Source organism: Pan troglodytes, chromosome 8, assembly GCF_028858775.2.
Source record: "Pan troglodytes isolate AG18354 chromosome 8, NHGRI_mPanTro3-v2.0_pri, whole genome shotgun sequence".
Taxonomy (NCBI): domain Eukaryota; kingdom Metazoa; phylum Chordata; class Mammalia; order Primates; family Hominidae; genus Pan; species Pan troglodytes.
This window is the reverse complement of record NC_072406.2, coordinates 60,514,521-60,536,601: the sequence shown is the minus strand read 5'-3', so window position 1 is coordinate 60,536,601 and position 22,081 is coordinate 60,514,521. Positions and strand designations below refer to the sequence as shown.

General features: G+C 42.0%; 1 protein-coding gene across 6 annotated transcripts in view; it reads left to right on the top strand.

The window, feature by feature from the left end:
• The window catches only part of FRMPD2 (FERM and PDZ domain containing 2), a 118,041-nt gene that overhangs the window by 43,223 nt on the left and 52,737 nt on the right, over window positions 1-22,081 (top strand). For 3 of the 6 annotated variants that reach the window (XM_016918205.3, XM_001135868.6, XM_016918206.3), the window contains 3 exons: window positions 8,310-8,457; window positions 9,130-9,268; window positions 19,461-19,616. In XM_016918205.3, the coding sequence (XP_016773694.2) occupies window positions 8,310-8,457; window positions 9,130-9,268; window positions 19,461-19,616 (443 nt within the window). The remainder of the gene's footprint in view (window positions 1-8,309; window positions 8,458-9,129; window positions 9,269-19,460; window positions 19,617-22,081) is intronic. The other 3 variants (XM_016918207.3, XM_009440339.4, XM_009440340.4) reach the window with 1 other exon arrangement.

Sequence of the window (22,081 nt, the reverse complement as noted above, 5' to 3'; positions counted from 1 at the left end):
ATTGCAATCTAGGATCCACATGCCATAGTGAACTATAGATGCATCTAAGGAGGTTGGGCAAGGGCAAGCCTTTATAGACAAAGAGAGAAGTACATGTGAGTTGTTTTGAAACAAAAAGGTGATTGGTTCCAAGGGCTTATTTCAGGAGTTGACACCAGTTCATTAGTGAAAACAGTGTCAGGCAAGTGTTCTTGTGTGAGTGGCGAGCTGTCCTTGTGCTGCTGGCTGTCCTTGTGTGACTCATGTAGCAAGCTGTGGTTTGGAAAAAGTTTCTATGGTATTTTTCATTATAGGCATAGAGCATGAGTGACCCTCCCTTATGGCCTCCCAGCTCCATTTTAGTAGGGTTAAATATAAGTGACTTATTTTGGTATTGATAATGTTTACATTTCTCCCTTTCGATCAAGTTATTGCTCTGAAAGCATCACTGCTGGATCATCCTGTGGTTAGGTTTTGATTGTTCCTCGGTGCTGGGATGGACCTTTCCTGGTTGTTCTACTCTCACATTGAAGGGAAATGACCAGCAAGTAGGAGTTGATGTAAAAACGTCTTTCAGCTTCATTTAAGCAACATGGAGGTTTGGAAGGAGTGGCTCTGAGGCTAAGTCTGTCTGGAGTTCATTGTTCTGTTTCATAGGTGTTGGTTGTCATTTCGAAGCACTAGACCAGCGTTGGGCATTTTGGTGAACTCTCTATGTAGCCTGCACATCAGGCAGGAGACTTGTTCCTAGAATTTTACATTGAGTTGTTGTTCAGCTTCAGTTTATAGGGCTTTAGGAACAGAGAAGTTCTTGTTCTTTGTTCTTCAGATACTGAAGGAAGCAAGAAGAATTCAGGGTCCAATTCAGTCTACAGGTAGATTAGAAACACACAAAAGCAATGAACAGGGCTACAGTCAGATAACAGGTGTAATACAATTTTCACCTTCCTTTAGAAGCATAATTTCTTTTCTACAGTTACCCCCATTTTTACTAAAGATAATCACAATAAGACAAATTTGTTTACTAAGTAAGTTTAGCCTCATCAAGTTTGGCCTTAATGCATAAGTGCATCAAGAATAGTGGTTGACCACGTAGGCTCCTTTGAAGCTTGTTCTGCTAGAACTTTTGATAAGAATCTCAGCCTGACTTTTAAAAGTCTCTCAAGGCTAGGAGGCCAAATCAAGACAAACCTCAGTTTGGCTGAAGTAACTTTATGTGCATTTTCAAATATGACATCCAAGTCAAAGCCTTAGTAATATAACCAATTTTAAGTATTGTATCCTGTTATAAAGAGAGCATATTTTATTGAACTTATATAAATAACTATATTATCATAAAAATAAGAATGCTTATGGATAGTTTTAGAATTCTGGTTGGATCAGGAAGGGAGAAAAAGCAAATATTTTAATTTTGTTCACAAGAGTATACTTTATTATATTGTTGTAAACTATAGATAACATACAAGGAAAAAGTTTCCTTAAATCTAGAAAACAAAACATTTAAAGAACCAGTGAAATTTCAAGTAAAAATTATAAAAACCCATTATTCTTTTTCATCCGTTCATTCAGCCTCATGTAATTAATTCTTGTTCTGCTTGATCTTTGTTAGCAGTTTCACAAACTCTGTTTCTTCTTTAGTGTCCTGGACATTTTTCCTTAGTCCAATGGTTTGATCTTGAAGTTATCAGAAACCTGTAACTTGTCAGAATTCTTTCCATCCTTTCTGTGAACCTCCTTGAATAAAAAGCAATTTTTGGACTGTAGCTGATTGCAAATGCGTTTAGAAAAGTACCAACACCATAACATTCCATGGATGATAAGGACTTAGAATGGCCATGGTTAAAAATCTGAAGAGAGTTTATTATAACCAGCAATTTACAGATAAATTTCATTGTTTCTATGGCATATATCATTTTAACATAATAACCAAATATTATACTAAGACATATCGGAATTCTAACAATTTTGTACAATTTTAGGAACATTTATATCAAAACTATATTTATAAATATAACTTAAAGATTTGGCACCACTTATTATTGGATAATGTTTCCCATGCATTTTAACATATTGAATAAACCCAATTAGTTTAACACCTCTTTTACAAGGTGAGGGACATATCCTTTGTTGCTTCCAAGGACCCAGCTGGAAAGACCCAAAGTAAATTCAAGGTCAAAAAGACTCAATTTAGAATTTGATTTTGGGAAGCTGTCAAAACTGTCAAAAGGTTTAAAACCCTTGATCAAAGTAGAATCACTGGTCACTGTAAAATAATTGTCATTCATTTAACCAGAGTGATAATTAAAATTCTTCAAAAGACAAATACATAATGGTCAAAACTTAGCTCTTTGAATATTGAGAAGATCACTTTTTTAAGTAATAAAAGAGCTAATAAAATACAGCACAGAGCACAAGAAACTATTCTGATGAAACACAAAATTTTTGTTTTCTAGGCCAATTACTAAAAAGTTAAGGAAAAACATATTAATATTAACAGTAGAGGCTAATACTGCAATATAACTGTATTTTATTAACAGAGAAGACAAAATAATAGTTTTGCACAAGTATGCTATTGATATTAAGGCTCAATTTTAGAAAAACATAAATAAATACTTTTCTTCTAATTTTAATTATCTTGATCACAAAAAATTTCTTTCATAATATTCATCTTCCATAAACCTTTTGCAATTTTCTCAAACCATTTATAATGTTCTTATTCAGTTTTATTGATATCACTTTTTTCTTTATTTATTTGTTTTGAAGCAATCCTCAACTAGCCTCCAACTAGAGAAAATTACTTTTTTAAACAACAACAAATAAAAACACATTCTCATATCTTCCTTTTAACTTTTCTCACCCAAACATATCTTACATTTTTGTACACTTTGTGTACAGAATTACATTTAGTAATTGGAATTTAAAATCTCTTGGTAACTTTAATTTCTAGTGAAAACCAGAAAACTAGAAAGTAAGCAATCATAAACTGCCTTTTACAAATTTGTGAAAACATTATTTTATAACCTAGAAATATATGCTTCCTCATAGCACATTTTTTCAGTGTAGAATAGAGCATTTTAATTAACAGACCCAAATATCTTTTGTTCCTCTACAATGAGGAGACAAAAGTATATAAGCTTAAACTTATGTTCAACAACTAATATTTCAGCATAATATCTTATTTGGAAGTGGTCTATTAAATGAATATTCATCATTTCATTTAACTTACTATAACTGTAATGTTTTAAGTAACCAAAAAGGTTTTATAAACCATTTTAAGTAGATATATCTTATAAAACATAATCATTGTTGAAAAGCTTACTTATACTCTATTTCATTTATATTTACATTTATTAATTCACTTTGTTTTAACAATTATGTTTGAATTGTTTATGAAAACTCCATAAGACATGAAACAAATGTAGTCATTATCTTACGTTATTTTTATTGTTAGTAAATCAGGCAAGTATTAAAAAATACCACAGAAGCAAAGAACCTAAAAGTTAAAACATATGGCTTTTTTTAACTCTCTTTTTTCATTGTCACATTTGTCGCACATCAAGCAATTTATTTTTACTGTATGTTTTATTCTTAGGCTACATTTACAATTTTACCATCTTAAACATACATACGCTTTTGCTTGATAAATCCAGAGAGAAGAAGTCGTATGTCTGTATTATGTTTAATGTTGACAAGTCTCCAAACATGACTATTTTAATTGAACCAAAAAACTTAAACTAGCTTCTATATTTACCAAAAATTATACCAGATCACCTGAACTCAAAAAACATTTAGGTTAGTTCTGTTTTTCTGAGAAAACAGTTAATTTATAAAAGTGTTTATTTTCTTCCTTCAAGCCAAATCTTCTCGCATGTACCAATAGGACAGTTGTTCACGATGAGGGCTCTCTAAAAATACTTTTAGATACAAAAGTCCAAATATCCAAAGGTATAACCACTTCAATTGTGACTCAAAGCCAATAAGCCTTTATGTCTTAACCATGGATACGAGAGGCTTCCACAAAAAGAGCGTGAAAAATGCAGTACCCCCCTCGAGATCCAACATCTCTCCCAAAGACGAAAAACAAAGACCTTACTTGTTAACAAGGTAGTGGAGGTTGAAACAATTGAGACAAATTCCCCTGGGAGCTGGCACTCTGGGACAAGGAGATGCTTCATGTTTCAGACTCCTAGCCAGCTGGCTTGCCATGTGATGCAAACCTGACAGTCTCCACCACCCAGCTGGTGGAGACCAGAGAAGATATCCTCACTGGCTACAGAGCTCTTGAGACATAAAACAAGATGAAAGGAGAGTCTTATTGTAACTTTTATCCTTGTGGTAAATCACACAGAAGACAGAGATTAAAAAACAAAAAAAAGAGCGATTTCTGTTAGAACCTAGAACCAAATTCACAAGAGTCACAATTCAGAGAACATCCTTACAAATGTTTTTCTCCTGCCAATTCAAATTTAGAAAAGAAGGGACAAGAAAAAATTTTTACCTTCTTCTCTTAGCTAGGCACTATCCATAGATATTTGGGAAAGCTGGCTTTGGAAAGAATCCCCCCACCTTTTGCAGGCTTTTGTCAGGCCTCTCAGCATCTCATCCATAGGCTGGAGTGAGTGGGGTGTCCAGCCTCTTAGGGTCCCATCCTCATTGCCAGAAACTGTAAGGACGGAAAACTTCCACTTCTATCCTTTATCCTCACAGGCTCCAGCTGTGTCTGAGAAATAAACTAACATAAGAAAGATCAACAGGAGAAAAGCATAATAAATGTTTTATGTGGCATGGGAGCCCCCATAAGAAGATGAAGACTCCACCAAATTAGTTACTGGGTTGGACAAAAAACAGTTAATTGTGAAAATGGGACTAAATTATGAGGAGGCTTAAAAGATCAGAGTTATTCCAACAATGTCTGTATGGTATTCTGTGTCTAAACTTCTTGTCCTTGAAGATAAGGATGTTGCCTTTCCTTCCAGGAGAGGGAGGATGACTATCACATGGGAATTTCATCTTCTTTAAGAAATAACACAAAGGTCAAAGTGGCCAATTTGCACCTGCTCTGAAAAGTGCGCTTAAAAGTGCCTTTAACTTAAATAGCTGATAGGCCCAAATGGCATATTTTAACTTCTTTATTCCACCCATCTAGAACTTCCCTAGAAGATTCACATATTAAAAAATGACTTCGTGGTCATGGAGAGAAGAATTAGGTTAGTAGCTGAGCAGTTTGGAAAAAAGAGGAGTTCGGCTAGAGGAAGACAAAGAGGAGGAGGAATTGTAGATAGGGGAGGGAAGGTTCTGGAGACAAATGAGTCTCAGCTAGCTTTGAGATATTTGCATTAAGGCATTTTTGAGTCCTGAATGCGTTTTGAAGCCTCAAGATGCCAATTGAAATATGTGCCCCATTCAAACTGACCTTATAGCTGCAGTCTTCTAATTTTAATTCTAAGGAAAAAACAAGCTTGGGCAGTTCAAATGATCTCCATCTGGCCATTGGAGCTCTAAATTATCTTTGGTATAATTTGTCCATAAGCTTAAAAATTCATGGGGTGAATTATGTTTGGAAAGTCTATGTGATGCCGATTTAAATTCTGTACACAAACAACCAACACCAAAAGAGTACACATCAGAAAGGATGCCAAATCCCCTACAAAAGTGAAACCAAAAGAATACTCAGAAGAAGGACCATGTCCTTCAGACCTATAAATCCAGATCTCGAATCAAGTCAAAGCAAGCCAAAATGAGGGTGCTCAAATCCAAGACAGAACTTAGCACCAGCAGAAAGATGATTCCTGGAAGCAGAGAGCACAATGGGCTCCAGTGGGCATTGCACGTGTTCTGCGGTCACTGGTATGGGAAAATGCTTGTCATTTTTGGATCCCACATCTCTAACACCAGGTTTTGCCAACCTAAAATAACAACAAAGAGAGACAGGCTTTCCAAAGACAGAGTTTATTCAGGAATTAGCGGGAGATTGCAATCCGGGATATGCATGTTCTAGAGGACTACAGGTGCATCCCAGGAGGCTGGGGGAAGGGGAAGCTTTTAAAGACAAAAGAGAGAAGTACATGTGAGTTGTTTTGAGACAAAAAGATGATTTTTTTCTAGGGGCTTATTGCAGGAGTTGACATCAGTTCATCAGTGGAGACAGAGTGTCAGGCAAGTGTTCTTGTGTGAGTGGCTAACTGTCCTTGTGCGGCTGGCTGTCCTTGTGCTGCTGGCTATCCTTGTGTGACTCATGTAGCAAGCTGTAGAATGGAAAACATTTCCTGTGGTATTTTTCGGTATAGGCATATGCATGAGTGCCCCTCCCTCATGGCCTTTTGGCTGCACTTTATCAGGGTTAGACATAAATGACCTCATTTTGGTATTGATAACTTTCACATCATTACTATAAATACCATGCTGCCACAGCTGGATTTCTTTAACCACTGTGTGGAGGCTGAGCTGGGATCACACTGGCCTTCTGGCGAAATCCTCTCCCTCCCAGCCCATCTGGCTTAGGCGTCATATCTCAGTGTTCCTCTATTTTCCCATTTCCAGTAGGAAAAGCTCACGAACTTGTATGATTATTCTTTGTACCAAGCAGGGCTGGTGAGAGCATGTTCTTATCCCCATAGTTCTCATCAGACCTTCTAAAGATCTCTCTCACAAATAAGAACAACTGTTATATGCTTTGATGTGATCAATTGATATTTGTTTGACCTTTCATAAACTGTGAATGCAGGTGTCTTTAGGAATTGTGTTGTTATTGATCCATAAAATGCAATCTAATCCAATGTGCTTGCATTGTGAGTGCACCTGCACTCACAAATCCACTTATCTCCTACCTGCCTTCTCCCAATCAGGTGGCCATCCTGAGCCCCTCCCACATGGACAATTCTACACCTGCCTAGCTAGGGTCATCCTGGGGAAATCACTCAAAGGTGACTACCTCTAGGGTTTGGATATAGACCAACTTGGGAGGGTTTACCAACCAACCTTTGGTGGGGAACTGCCTATCTCTTGGGGAGAATTCATCCTAAGGGAAGGGTGAGTCCAGTGTGGGGCATCAGATTCAGCAGTAAGGGCAGAGGCAGGTGGCAGAGGGGATGGAGGTCTGAGTGTGGTGTGGTGACAGCTGTTTAAATCCTGGACACCCCCTCCCCACCCCAGCATGCATAGGCATTGGGAGAAGAGGTTGGTCACCAGTTTAAAAGTTCTGCCTTCCAAAACTGGGCAGGACTCCTGTGCCCAGGCAAGCTGCTAGAGAATGCTTTGGGCTGAAAGGGTGGAGCACTGAGAAGGAGGAGCCACTTTGAGTGTGTGGTAGAACAGGGCAGGGGCAGACCTGCAGCAGTCCCCAGGAGTGGCCGAGGGCACTGGAGGGGTTGAGCTTTGCTGTGAAGAGAGCAGAGGGGTGGGGGAGGGGCCTTCAGTGGCTGGGGCTGATTCAGTCTCCCTCCCAGGGGTACTGGAGGACACACTTGCCAGGATTTGAAGTCCTGAGCTTGGGTTGGTGGAATTTTCAATCTGGAACCACTTGGGTCAAAGGGCAAATTGACTCCACTTACACCATGCCTTAGGCAGCTGAGGCTGCTCTAACAAAATACCACAGAGGGGATGGCTCAAAAATAGACCCTTCTTTCTCACAGCTCTGGAGGTTGGAAAGTCCAAGAACAGGGTTCCAGCTGATTTCCATTCCTGGTGGGGTCCTCTTTCTGGCTTTCAGAGTTCTCCTTTTCACAGTGTCCTCACATGGCTGAGAGAGGAAGCTCTGGTGTCTTCCTCCTCTTATAAGGATGCTGATCCCATCATGGGGGCCCCACACTCATGATCTCATCTAAACATAGTTACCTCCTAAACACCCCACTTCCTAATGCCATCAGATTGGGTGTTAGGGTTTCAACATATGGATTTGGGAGGACACACATATTTGGACTGTAGGATTCCATGGCTGGGGAGGAGGGGGTTGGTACAGCTGAGGTGGAGGGTTCTGGCACATTGCACAAACTTAGTCAAACTCCTTTCCTTGGTTTTCCATTTTATACCCATGAGATGATAGCTGAAGGCAGATATTAAGCGACATCTTGTAAGATAAGATAACTAACGGTATTTTCTCCTCTTGGTGTTGAGTTTTCCTTATTTGACCCTCTCCTCTTTGTCTGCTCCTTCTTGACACCTCACGACCCCAACAAAGGTTCCTCGCTACCAGGTACGCAAAGACTTACCTCCCACTCCTGCACTCACCCAGCTCGTGTGTGACACTCTCGGTAGGGCTTAGGGCTATGAGTCTGAGAGATGGTGCAATCCCTACTGCTTCTCCTTCCACACATGCTCTATTTCCATTTCAGGCAAAGAGTTCTTTTTCCTGGACAGTGAAACCAGATTGTGCAAAATAGCTCCTGAAGGCTGGAGAGAGCAGCCTCTGAAGACCTCCATGAATACCTTCACACTCTTCCTGAGGATAAAGTTCTTTGTCAGCCACTATGGGCTGCTCCAGTGAGTGCTGCAAACCTGTTCATTTGTTCCTTAAGGGATTTATGTATGTCCAGGCTGATGGAGAGGTAATGGATCGACAAGTGCTTTGCAAACTGTAAATTACATACAAATAACAATAGCTATTGTGGTTGGTTTTCTGTTGATTGGATTCTGATCAAGATAGAACAAAGGAGGAAAATCAGTTTTTTTATGCAGGCCCTGGTCAGAATGAGAATATGCCCTTTTGTTTCAGACATACTCCACTCAAGGTCAAAATTCTCTGTCTGTGACCCCAAAATGCCCCCTCACCCCCAACACACAACTCAGCAGCCCAGTCATGAGGGTTGGAGGACAGAGACATGGGTTTGCAGTTTGATCACTGCTTCTTTATTTCTTTGTTTATTAGAAACACCACCGAACTGGTTATTAGCTTCCTCACTCAAACCAGAGCAAGAAACACCTCTGTAAGTTTGTATGAAGTGACTGGCATAGAGTGGCCCTAAACGAGGGGCAGGAGGCATGGTATAAATGCAGGAGACCACACTTGTCTTGCTGGCATTGCCTCTGAATTCTATTGAGTTGCATCTCGTCTTCCCTACTTTTCCAACTTCCCACACTGAGAAAACCCACTGGTGCTAACATTCTCCCTTTCCCTTAGCAACCCAGCCCTTTTTATTGCTACTTCTTTTCCAGGCACAGCCTGACAAGGCACCAGTTTTACCTGCAGCTTCGGAAAGATATCCTGGAGGAGAGACTGTACTGCAATGAAGAGATACTGCTGCAGCTGGGGGTCCTTGCCTTGCAGGCTGAGTTTGGCAATTACCCTAAGGAGGTAGGGGTGAACACCAGGGGCCTTTGTGTGGGGTCACTGGAAAAACAGTTACAGGATGAGGGCATGTGTTAGTAATGTGGAGACTCTGCTTTGAGTATTGTTAGCATCTACCAGCTAGATTGGAGTAAACTACATTTATCCATCCATCCATCCATCCATCCATCCATCCACCTATTCATTGATTCATCCATCCACTCATCTACCTGTTCACCTGTCTATCATTCCATCCATCCATCCATCCACCCACCTACCTATTCATATATCCATCCATCTATCCATCCATCCATCCATCCATCCATCCATCCATCCATCCATCCATCCAACCATCCATCCATCCACCCACCCACCCACCTATTCATCTATCCATTGATCTATCCTCCCATCCATCCATCCATCCACTCACCCACCCATCTACCCATGCATCCACCCATCCATCTACCTATCCATCCATCTACCCACCCAGCCACCCACACACCCATCCACCCACACACCCATCCACCTATTCATCCAGAAAGCATTCACTGAGCACTCTTTGCTAGGCTCTGGGAGGCACAAAGATGAATAAATCCAGTTTATACTCAGGAATATAGTTCTAGTCTAGTTCTAGTCCAATAGGTACCTCCTAAAGACAGTAATTTACTAATTTATTGAATTCCTATCATAATCACCATCATCAATAGTAATAGCCAACCTTTATTTTTAAAATTTATTTATATTAATTTATTCATTTTATTTCAATAGGCTTTTGGAGAACAGGTGGTGTTTGGTTACATGAATAAGTTTTTTAGTGTTGATTACTGAAATTTTGGTGCATTCATCACCTGAGCAGTGTACACTGCACCCAACATGTAGTCTTTTATCCCTCATCCTCCCAACCCTTTCCCCAAGTCCCCAAAGTCCATTGTATCATTCTTATGTTTTCACATTCTCATAGCTTAGCTCCCACTTATGAGTGAGAACATATGATGTTTGGTTTCCCATTCCTGAGTTACTTCACTTAGAATAATGGTCTCTAATTCCACCTAAGCTGCTGTGAATGCCATTATGTCATTCCTTTTTATGGAATGAATGGATAAAGAAATTGTGGTATATATATACATATACCACTCATTGATTGATGGGTATTTGGGCTGGTTCCATATTTTTGCAATTGGGAATTGTGCTGCTATAAACATGCGTGTGCAAGTAACTTTTATGTATAATGACTTCTTTTCCTCTGGGTAGATACTCAGTAGTGGGATTGCTAGTTCAAATGGTAGTTCTACTTTTAGTTCTTTAAGGACTCTCCACACTGCTTTCCATAGTGGTTGTACTAGCTTACATTCCCACCAGCAGTATAAAAGTGTTCCCTTTTTACCACATCCATGCCAACATCTATCATTTTTTGATTTTTTGGTTATGGCCGTTCTTGCAGGAGTGAGGTGGTACCACATTGTGGTTTTGATTTGCATTTCCTTGATCATTAGTGATGTGGAGCATTTTTTCATATGTTTGTTGACCATTTGTATATCTTCTTTTGAGAATTGTCTATTCATGTCCTTAGTCTACTTTCTGATTAAATCGTTTGCTTTTTTCTTGCTGATTTGTTTGAGTTCTTTATAGGTTCTGGATATTAGTCCTTTGTTGGATGTATAGATTGCAAAGATTTTCTCCTATTCTGTGGGTTGTGTTTTTACTCTGCTGATTGCTTCTTTTGCTGTGCAGAAGCTTTTTAGTTTAATTAAGACCCATCTATTTATCTTTGTTTTTGTTACATTTGCTTTTGGATTCTTGGTCATGAAGTCTTTGTCTAAGCCAATATCCAGAAGGGTTTTTCTGGTGTTATCTTCTCAAATTTTTATGTTTTCAGGTTTTAGATTTAAGTCTTTGATCCATCTTGAGTTGATTTTTGTATAAGGTGAGAGATGAGGATCCAGTTTCATTCTTCTGTGTGTGGCTAGCCAATTATCCCAGCACCATTTGTTGAATAGGGTGTCCTTTCCCCTCTTTATGTTTTTGTTTGCTTTGTCAAAAATCAATTGATTGTAAGTATTTGGCTTTATTTCTGGGATTTCTATTTTGTTCCATTGGTCTATATGCCTATTTTTATACCAGTACCATGCTGTTCTGGTGACTATGGCCTTATAGTGTAGTTTGAAGTCAGGTAATGTAATGTCTCCAGATTTGTTCTTTTTGGTTAGTCTTGCTTTGAATAGTAATAGCCAACCTTTATTAAAAGATCACTATGTACCTGGCATTTACCCAGACATTGTCGATTTATGTTAACTCACTTAGCTCTTGCAGCAACATTGTAAGTTGGTGTGATAATATCATAGAGTTGATATTATCACTCAATTTTCTAGAAGAGTGATCTGAGGTTCATGTGGGTAGTACATTGTAAAGTCTAAATTTGAGCCCAGACGTGTTACTCCAAGGCCAATACTGATTTTTCTGGGATACACTCTTCTCAAATGGCAATCCTAATCTTGGCCAAGCCCTTGCCCCTGCAGCAGAATCATATGCAAGTTTCTTTGATTTAACTGCCAATGATAGTCCTCTGTTACAATCCTCAGGGAGTTAATAGTGTTAGTAACTTGTTATTTAATTTTCAGATGCCTATTAATAGGGAAGGATTATGCTAATGTATTTACCTACCTAATTATGATTTAAAATGGGGACACAAGGCAGGAAGGAGAAACCAACCACTTGAGCTGTTATGACAGCAGTGTAATTTTGCTGTTGGGGTTTATGAAGCATTTCCCTCATCTCTTGCGCATGTTCTGGATGAAGGGAAAGGCTTGGGAACGGACCTCAACAGAGACCGAGCAGTGTGACCCAGCAGTGTGACATGACATCTGAATGTGGAGTCCATCTCTGGGTGTATCAGTAGGAGCAGAGAGGAAGGAGCAAGGGAGGGGAAGTTTCCACCAATCTCTTCCCTGGTGACCTCCCAGCCAGCATGCTGGGCTTTACCTTGGAGAGCACTCACCACTGTCATGTGACAAAAGCTGGGTGCCACTGGGGAATGCTTAGCTTGGAGAAGAGATGGTCTTCTTCAAGAGGACTGCATGAAGGAGGAATTCACTGCTAAAAAAAAAAAAAAAAGAAAGAAAGAAATGTTAACCACACGCACTCCACCCTTCTGCCCCAGAAATCTTCAAAAGGACCTTTAAATCCTTGAGATCCTAAGAACTGGCATGTTACTGAGCCTTTGAATGCCCTTTCCCATAATGTCTGCACATCCGTCTCAACCTTATATACCTTTCAAGGTCAGTACCAACCCCCTAGAGTTCCTGGCCCCACAAGTGGACCCTCTGGATACTTTTTCGCATCCTCCCATACCTTTGGCCAGCACAGCTGATTGGACAGCATTCTGTTGATTAGAAGTGATAGAAAATCAAGCTCAGGCTGGCTTGAATAAAACATGTCATTTATTGTCTTGCAAAATTGAAGGGTTCTGGTTCTTTCTCAGCCTCCCAGCATCCCTGTGACAAGCTTCCAGCCCAATCACTCTTACTTTGGAGCCTGGGTGATAGGAACTCACATGATGTCAGTAGGACTTGGGCTTCTTGTGTCTCTGAGCTGTGCTCTCCTCTGTCACATTTGCCTTTCATGGCTTTCCAATTCCACTTTCCAGGTTCCAGCCCTGTGCAAGAGAGAGAGTCTCTCCCTTGGAAATGGCATGGAAATCCTGGGCTTCTTTCCCATTGGTGCTGATAGAGTCATGTGCCCACCTGAAGCCAATCATTGTGTAGGGAGGTGTTATGCTTTGATTGGTTAGACTTGAGTCTAACCCCATGGTCACCCTAGGAGGCAGGGATAGAGCTCACACTGCCAAGTGCATAGACTGAGAGGGAGGAAGGATGGTTTCCCATTTCCTCCTTCAAAAAGAAGGTGAATAGTCACATGTGGCCAGAAATACATGTCCACCACCAGTGGGCACTTAGTGGTCAGAGATGCTACATCATTGGTGAATAAAGGAGCCATGTTTACCTAAAGTTCTAGTCTGCTACGTCATCGGGGTCTGGCCTTATGTTATAGGCTGAGTCTTGAGCCCCCAAATTCATATGTAGAACCCCTAATTAACAGTATTTGGAGTTAGGGCCTTTAAAAAGGTGATTAATTTGAGATGAGGCTGTTAGGGTGGGCCCTAATCCAATCTGACTGGTGCCCTTATAAGAAGAAGAAATTTGGACACACAAAGAAACACCATGGAGGCACAAGTACAGAGGAAAGGCCATGTGAGGACACAGGGAGAAGGGGGCTTTCTGCAAGCCAAGGAGAGAGTCCTTGGGAGAAACCAAACCTGCAGAAGCCTTGGTCTTGGACTTCCAGTCCCCAGAACTATGAGAAAATGAACTTCTATTGTTTAAGCCCCCTAGTTAGTATTTGTTATGGCAACCCTAGTAGATTAGTACACCCTGAGTCTGAGAAGGAGGAACAGTAGCCACCCCTGGGTGTGGACACCTTCGCAGAGTTCTGTGTCTTATTCCTCACAGGGTATGTGGGATAGAGAGGGAGGGCTGTGAGTGACCTTGGTTATAACTTGCCTGCCTTGGTTCTGGAACTGGATTAAAGAGCAAGGACAAGCCCAACAGTTAAAACAGTGAGAACAGTGGGTTGTAAAATTTTTTTTGCCATGTCCCATGGATAAATGGACATTAAAACCCAACACGTACACATGTATATAGAACAGAACTGAAGCAAAAACCTCAGGAAATAAGGAGCATCCTTTCTATATGCAATGCACATTGATATCTCCTATTATATTCTCATTCGTTTTAAAAATGCTGATTATGGGCCCCTAAATTGATTCATAGCTCACCAATTGGTTACAGACTGCGGTTTGAAAACACTTCTCAGACTCTCCCAACATTGTCTTGCTTTCCTCCCGGTACAGCTTCAGAAGGCGCTGCTGTGTCCTGGGGTCTTCAAAGTCCCCGTGTATTCCCTCACCCTGCTGGGTTTTTGTTCACAGCATTTGTCATCATGTGGGATGATGAATTCATTTTATTGGTCATTAGCATAGAAAACACCTGAGGGTAGGGGTGTTTTTGTCTGTTTGGTGTAGCCATTTCTCCAGCACCAAAGCAGTACTTGAAGCGCAGGGAGTTTGTTCAAGAGCTGTGAATGAATGGAGTTGAAACTCCCGGACTGGAAGACACTACAGATAACAGTAATCCATCAGAACATCAGCAGCTGGCTTGTCAGGGGACTGTAGTTCAATTCCCGTCTGTCCCCTCTCCTGGGACTACCCTGGTCCATGGATACTGGAACTTCACTTTCTGCCCCTGACACTGCCCCAGGGAGGCAGTGTCTCAGAGCTGGCCTGGCCCCCTTAACCTCCTCCCTGCCCTTTTGACAATCCCTGTCACTGCTTACCCTTGAACTCCTTCCTGCCCTCAGTACCCAGGCCTGGGGCCCTTTTCATGCCTAGGCCAGCTTCGGGTGGTGCTACATTGGGGAGTCCTGGGAGGAGGGTGCTCTAAGCCAGGAGTGTCCCAGTGAATCAGTTGACATTCTTGCTGTGGCCTCTGGTTCAGTAGCTATATGGCCTTGGCATGTTTTCTCTCTGAGCCTTGGCTTTTTCATCTGCAAAATGGAAAATAATCATCAATCTCTTGCAAAACTGCTGTAAGGGTGAAAGATGGCAATTCATGTGTGGTATCTAGCATGTGACAACTTCTGCTTGCAAGCTTTCCTTCTACCTCCTCCAGCATTATAGTGCTCTGATATAAAATGACACAACTGCTAACCTTCAGTCTGTAGATTCAGATACAGGATGTCAAACCTGAGTTTAACTCTAGCACTTAGAGTTGTTGAGGACAGCAGGCCAGATCCACTGGAGGCAAGTGGGAGTTTGAGTAATAGTCTGTTACTCAGACCTGGAGTCAGTCCAGCAGAGTCTCTTGCCTCAGGGTTCCAGGGGCCCAGACCTGTCTCTATGAGCCTATAATAGTCTAGGTTCTCTAGAGAAACAGAACTGATAAGATATCTATCTATTTATCATCTATCTATCTATCCATCATCTATGTATCTATCATCTGCGTATGTATCTGTCTATTATCTATCTGTCATCTATATGTCTTTCTGTCTGTCTATCTAGAGATGTATTAGAAGGCATTGGCTCATGTGGTTATGTAGGCTGAGAAGCCTCAAGCTGTGTAGTTAGCAGGCTGTAAACGCGGGAGGGCCAATGGTGCAGTTCCAGTCCAAGCCTGAATCCAAAGGCAAGAGAAGAACTGGCATGAAGAGAGTCAGGCAGAGAGGAGCTGCTTCTCTACAGGAGGGTCAGTCTTTTTGTTTAATTCAGTCCTTCAACAGATTGAATGAGGTACACTCACTTTAGGGAGGGACATCTGCTTTACTCAGTCTATGGATTTAAGTGTCAGTCATGTCCAAAAACACCCTCACAGTCACACCCAGAATATTTGACCAAATATCTGGGCACCCCATGGCCCAGTCAAGTTGACACATAAAATGGACCAGCACCAACACTCCATTATGGTGCTTTCCTGTGCCCATCCAGTTTCTGACTGATCTCACCCTGCTTCTGGCTTAGTGTCATCTCATTCTCCTTCTGCTTCCCCATCCCCAGATCCTGCCAAGCCTTAACCTGTCTAGTGCCCTGAGGACATTTCTGAGGTGCTCTCTGCTGCCCCCATGTGGCCCCCAAAGGCAGACCTTTTTCCTTTCTCACGTATGTAAAGGCCAACAGCTTTACACAAACCCATTCATTTATACAACCACTTAGTCAGTCTTAATTTATGGGAGGCCTGCTCTGGGCTTGGCACCATTGAATTCTTAAATCAACCCGGAAAAGCCGGTGCTATTTACATTTGCCATTGAGAAAGTTGTGACTCTGTGAGGTTAGGTAAGCTAGAAAGAGCGCAACCAGGGCTCACTTCACATTGCTTTGCTATATGCCAGGTGCTGCAATGGACACTTCAAAGGTCATTGAGTGAGGCCTCAGAGAGGAGAGCCCCTCTCTGTGTCACTGAATGGGCAAGAGGAGAAGTCTGGCCTGTCCGCTGCCTGAGCCTCGGTGGCTGTGAAGCTGGGTGGGGGCCACCTGTTATATCTGGGAAGACTTAGTGTGGCCTCCTAAGGGGCTTATGTTTTGTTTGATAAATGGTTCTGGTGCTGAAAAAAAATAATTTGGAAACCACTGTTGTGAAAGATTGGGAGCCCCTGAAGAATTTTAAGCAGGGAAGCAACATGATTACATTTGCATTTTAAAAAGGGAGACAAAGACAATTTAGTATAAAAATAAATCTCCTTAATCACATCATCACAGCAGAATAACTTTCCTCTGGGTGCATTCTCTCCCTGCCTTGATCACATGCGGGGGTTTTTACACAGTTGTGAACTTCACCACATTCAATTTGCATTCTTTCTCACTCAATGGTACATGTCCTCCGGTGGCCTTCCTAGTGATCCTCTGGAGTGGCAGCCTGCCGTGCCTTCCCAGTCTTCCTTCACTTCTTCATTCTTGTATTGTGGGGTATTCACCCAGTAGCACCATGTAAGTGATAACTACTATTATTATCATTTAAATTGCATCTGATTTTTCTGTTTTATAAATGCCATAAAAATAAGTGTACTTGACCGCAGAGCTTTTTCAGTCCCATATGGACTTTTCTCTTGGATATATTCCTACCAGAAGGATCCTGGATCAAAGATCCTAAACACTTAAAAAAAGTTTTAATAGACTTTAATGTTTGGAGAATTTTTAGATTCACAGTAAATTTGAATTGAAAATACAGGGATTTTTCATATATCCCTTGCCCCTCTACATGCACAGCCTTCTCCTACAGACACCATAAAAATCCTGCACCAGAATGTACATTTGTTACAATCAATGAACCTACATTGACACACCATTACCACTGAGAGCTCATAGTTTACACTGAGGTTTACTCTTGATGTTGTACATTCTATGGGTTTTGACAAATGTATAAAGACATGTATCCACCATTATGCTATTGCTGAAGTCAAATAGAATATGGAGATGAATCTCTAAATTTAAAACAATTTATTTGGGAAGCAAGAATTGCAGTTTGGGGTATACTCACAGACTGGGTGGTCTTTGGTGTGTCTCACGAACAAAGAGAAGGTTGGGATTTTTATTAGGAATAAAAATGTTATAGTTTTGAAAGAAAACTCATAAGCACTTGAGAAGCTTTTGGGAACTGAAAACTGATTGGTAAGTGACAGTGGGAGGTAAAACAAGTCTTAGAGTCCCAGCAGATCTTTTCGGCAGCTACTAGGTAAAACTGGTCTTAGGGTTACAGCAAGTCCTTTCAGTAGTTGGGCTTATGGAAAAATTTAATTCTTGGAGCAGGTGCTATGTGCCCCGAGTTCATTTTCTTCCTGGCTCCCGGTCTCTGATTTAGTTGGATATGACAAGAATTACTCAATTTGTATAACCAACTTTCAAGTATCTTACAGAGTAATTTCATGGCCCTAAAAATCCTCTGTGCTCCACTTATTTATTTCTCCCTGCCTCCAAACCCCTGATCTTTTTATACTTCCATAGTTTTGCATTTTCCAGAATATCATATAGTTATGATCATACAGTAAGTAGCCTTTACAGACCTACTTCTTTCACCTAGTAATATGCATTTCAGACTCTTCCATGTCTTTTCAAGGCTTGACAGCTCATTTTTTTTTTTTTTTTAGCACCGAACAATATTTCATTGTCTGGATGTAACAGTTTATTTATCCATTCACCCACTGAGGGACATCATTTGCTTCCAAGTTTTGGCAATTATGAATAAGGCTGTTATAAACATCTGTGTGCAGGTTTTTGTGTGGACATAAGTTCTCAACTCCTTTTGGTAATTACCAAGGAGCAAATTGCTCGATCATATGGTAAGCATATGTTTAGTTTTATGAAAAACAACCAAACTGTATTCTAAAATGGCTGTACCATTTTGTAATCCCACCAGCAACGACTGAGAGTTCCTGTTGTTCCACATCCTCACCAGCATGGTGTTGCCAGTGTTCTGGAATTTGGCCATGCTAAGAGCATTCTAAATGCTTTTTTATGCACTAGCCTGCTGAACAATATCTCTCTGTTTGTGGTGGAGCTGAGCTCAAAACCAGCATGGGCCAGCACCAACCTGAGGATTCTTGGTCCATGGCCACATGGGGACATGCTACATCAGGAGTGTGGGCGGTAGTGGACACTGTGCTCTTCCCTTCAGATACCCCACTCAGGCCAACTCATTCACCCCCAGCCCCAATGAGGCCAGATTCTCCCAGCTCCCACCTGCCTTCCTCATGAGTAACTGCCCTCAACTGGAGGGAAATGGCTTGCCCAGGGTTAGGCTGGGAAAGGCTTCCTGAGACCAGGACATGTTGATCTGGGAATACAAAGGCAGGGTCAGCTTCTCCCTCTGCCTGGTCCTGCATTCCTCATTCTGTATAGTGGACCTCAAGATCACTCCTGCATGGACTTCTGCAGACTTTTACCTGCCCCAGAGTCTGTGTTCAGGGAACTCACCATCAAGCAGTGAGTGATTCCACCTGCCACCCTCTCCTGGGGGGATGCAGCCTCAGTCTCCCAAAGAACAGACTTGATGAAGGTGGGCTGGGGGTATCCAGTCTCCCCTTTTCCAGGGGGCTACTCCTTGAACACCTTCATGTGCAGCAATGATGCCAAAGCTAAGACCTCCTTGGTGAGAAGAGACAATGTTCTGGGAGTCCATGTAGACAGAAATGCTAAATGAATTAAAAAAAAACAACATAGAGTTTTAGGGCCAGGGTTTTGCTATGCCTTTTGGTAAGGTGTGGCATCGTGGAAAGTGTGAGGGTTTGGGGTGAACACATCTTGTTTCTGTCACTTCCAAGTGGTGTGATCTTCGCCCTGTTGAGTGACCTCTCTCCTTGCTTGTCTTGGCAATGGCAATGACAATGCCATCTTCAGAGTATTCCTGTGAGAATCAGAAGAGCCTTATGTGTTCTGTGAACTACCTGGCATAAAAAGGGGCTCAAAAACAGCTCCTTTACTCTCTCTTTTCTGTTCATGTCCTAGGGTTTGGGCCCGTTTTTAATATAGTAGAAAATAATATCCCAGGTGGGCACCTCGAGGAAGTGTCTTTCTCTGGCGCCCTCCTGGAATTGTGACTACAGATAATGTTTTCATTCCTCTCAGAGTCCCCCGGCCAGTGTCTGGATTGTGCCCTTCCCCTCTACATCTTACTTCCAGCAGGTGGAGAGTAAGCCATACTTTCACGTTGAAGATTACATCCCAGCGAGTCTGATCGAGAGGATGACCGCTCTACGGGTCCAGGTCGAAGTCTCAGAGATGCACCGGCTCAGCTCTGCACTGTGGGGAGAGGATGCTGAGCTGGAGTTCTTGAGGGTAAGGCCTTCCTGACCTGGAGAGAGGTGTTGGTCTTCAAGGGAATGCAGCCAGCAATCCCCTCCAGAGCCTTCTCAAGGGACCCAGGTGTGTGCAGACCCACAAGGAGGCATGAGCAAGGGTGGAACTCTAGGAGGCAGGGAGGGGCAAGGAGAGGTTTCTGGAAGCAGCTGGCATTGGAAATGACCCCAAAGAGGGTAGGATTTAGTGAGCTGGGGTGGGTGTGGTAGGGCTTTTCCTTATTTTTTATTTTATTTATTTATTTTTTTGAGAAGGAGTCTCGCTCTGGGATTACAGGCGCCTGCCACCATACCCAGCTAATTTTTGTATTTTAGTAGAGACAGGGTTTTCCCACGTTGGCCAGGCTGGTCTCGAACTCCTGACCTCAGGTGATCCACCTGCCTTGGCCTCCCAAAGTGCTGGGACTACAGGTGGGAGCCACTGTGCCCGGACAAATCTTAGATCAGCATTCCAGACACTTTCCTCCAAGCAGGGAGACCACATTTCTTATAGTTGACACATAGGACAACGGAAGTACAAGATCAGCGCTTGAGCCAGAGAAAAGCCGTCACAAGACCCTAAGTTTGCAGCCCTGCAGGCAGCAGTCCTCAACATAGCACAGCTGCTGTGGCCTGTGCACAGGAGTGCAGCTTGGGCCCACCGTCTCTTCACCAGCGGGGCAAAAACAGTGGCACTGCAGTCTCCCCGTGTGGGCACACACAATGATGAATAGTCTTTGCTACTCCACAATCTCCCCTTGCTGTGGGCCAGGCACTGGGAAATGGAGACAAAAAGCACATGCTCTTTGTCCCCAGGAAGCCCCACGTCTTGTGGGGAGGATTGCGGTCTACCCACAGGCACACAACTCAATAAACACTCAATGGAACAAGAACAATACCAGCTACTCTATGTCAAGATGTGGGGACCAGGGAGAGAGTGGCTACTCTGCCTGTGCAGATACAGCTGGGGGATAAGTGCGAGGACACTCGCAGCTTCCCCAGGACGGGATACAAGCTGGGCCATTTGATTGGGGGAGCAGTTTTAAAAGGAAGCTAGGAGATTTGTGTATTTCTCTGTACAGAAGTCAGGTAGAAATATTCCATCTGTGTTTTCTTGCCCTTAATTGAGATGGGTACTTGAAAACAGAACAGCCAACATGAGGTTGGGCCTTTGCTTTTCAGCTGGTCATTTTGCAGAACTATCCCTGTATCTAACATAGTGTAGCCTGCAAGCGTTTCATTTGAGAAGCACTGGCGAAGCATGATCAGGGCACTCCATAGTCCGGGCTGCACACGTGTTCCCTGTCAAGGGGATGAAGCATTCCCTTGATGAGGGACCAGTGGGGACTTCAAAGCCATCTGATAATGAGTGGTCACAGAGCCACAGAACTGCAGAACCCAATCTAGAGGCCAAGGACCCAACCCTGCGGCAGATGTCTGCAGGATGGACGCTACCTTCTGGCCTCTGCCCAGACCCTGACTTTGAGTGCTGAGCTCACTGTCAGGGTCCCTCGCTTCCTGGTTGAATGATGAAAAATGATTGTAAAAGAAACTACCAGGCTGAGAAGCAAAAATACAGAAAACCATTTTTTTCCCCATTCACAGAAAGCACTGAATAGATTTGATTCCATTTACATGTAATCTTTATCGGTTTCAAGGAGCACTCTTGCTTTTGCAGTTTCCCTTGGTAAACTGGTTGGGGTTGTTAATGCTGGTGTTGCCTGCCTGTGGTACAGAGAGATAAACTAGACAGTGCTTTGTCATCATCCCCAGAGCACATTGGGAGCCTCTCATTAGGATGAGGGTTTGTTAAAGGTTTTCTCCCCCTCCCTGATTATAAAAGTAAACATTTCCTCATAATTCTGCCGCCTGGAGATAGCACAGTTACATTTAGGTATATTCATCCTTCTCTCTTTGTTCTGTGCATTCATATATATATGTATATGCATATATATTTAAAATTAGCTTTATATTATATGTGCACTTTTATGTATGTATACAATCCCATAAATCTAAACATTTGAAAACTTCTTTTGAATTAACATATGTCGTACTCTAATTTTTTCTCTCAATGCTCTATTGTTTAACATATAAATGGTTTCCAATATGGGACTATCTAAAACAATACTGAGATTAGCATCTTTTCCATATAAATCTTAGCTGTATTTCTGCTTCATTCCTTAGGGATAGAATCTCATAAGTGGAATTACAGGGTGGAAGGTAATAAACATTTTGAACATTGTTGATATATATTGCTAAGACACCTCGTGCAGCAGTCATTTCTGGACATTTTCCATCTCTTCTACTGGGCTATAAATGCCTGGAAGGCCGTGGATCCTCAGTGCCCATCACAGAGCCCAGTTACTACTCTACAAGCAATCACTGGATTATTTAATTATAGCTCCTCATGGCTCTTGTTTTTCATTAGAAAAAGGAGAAGACCATTATTGGGAGGCTAGCTCTTGG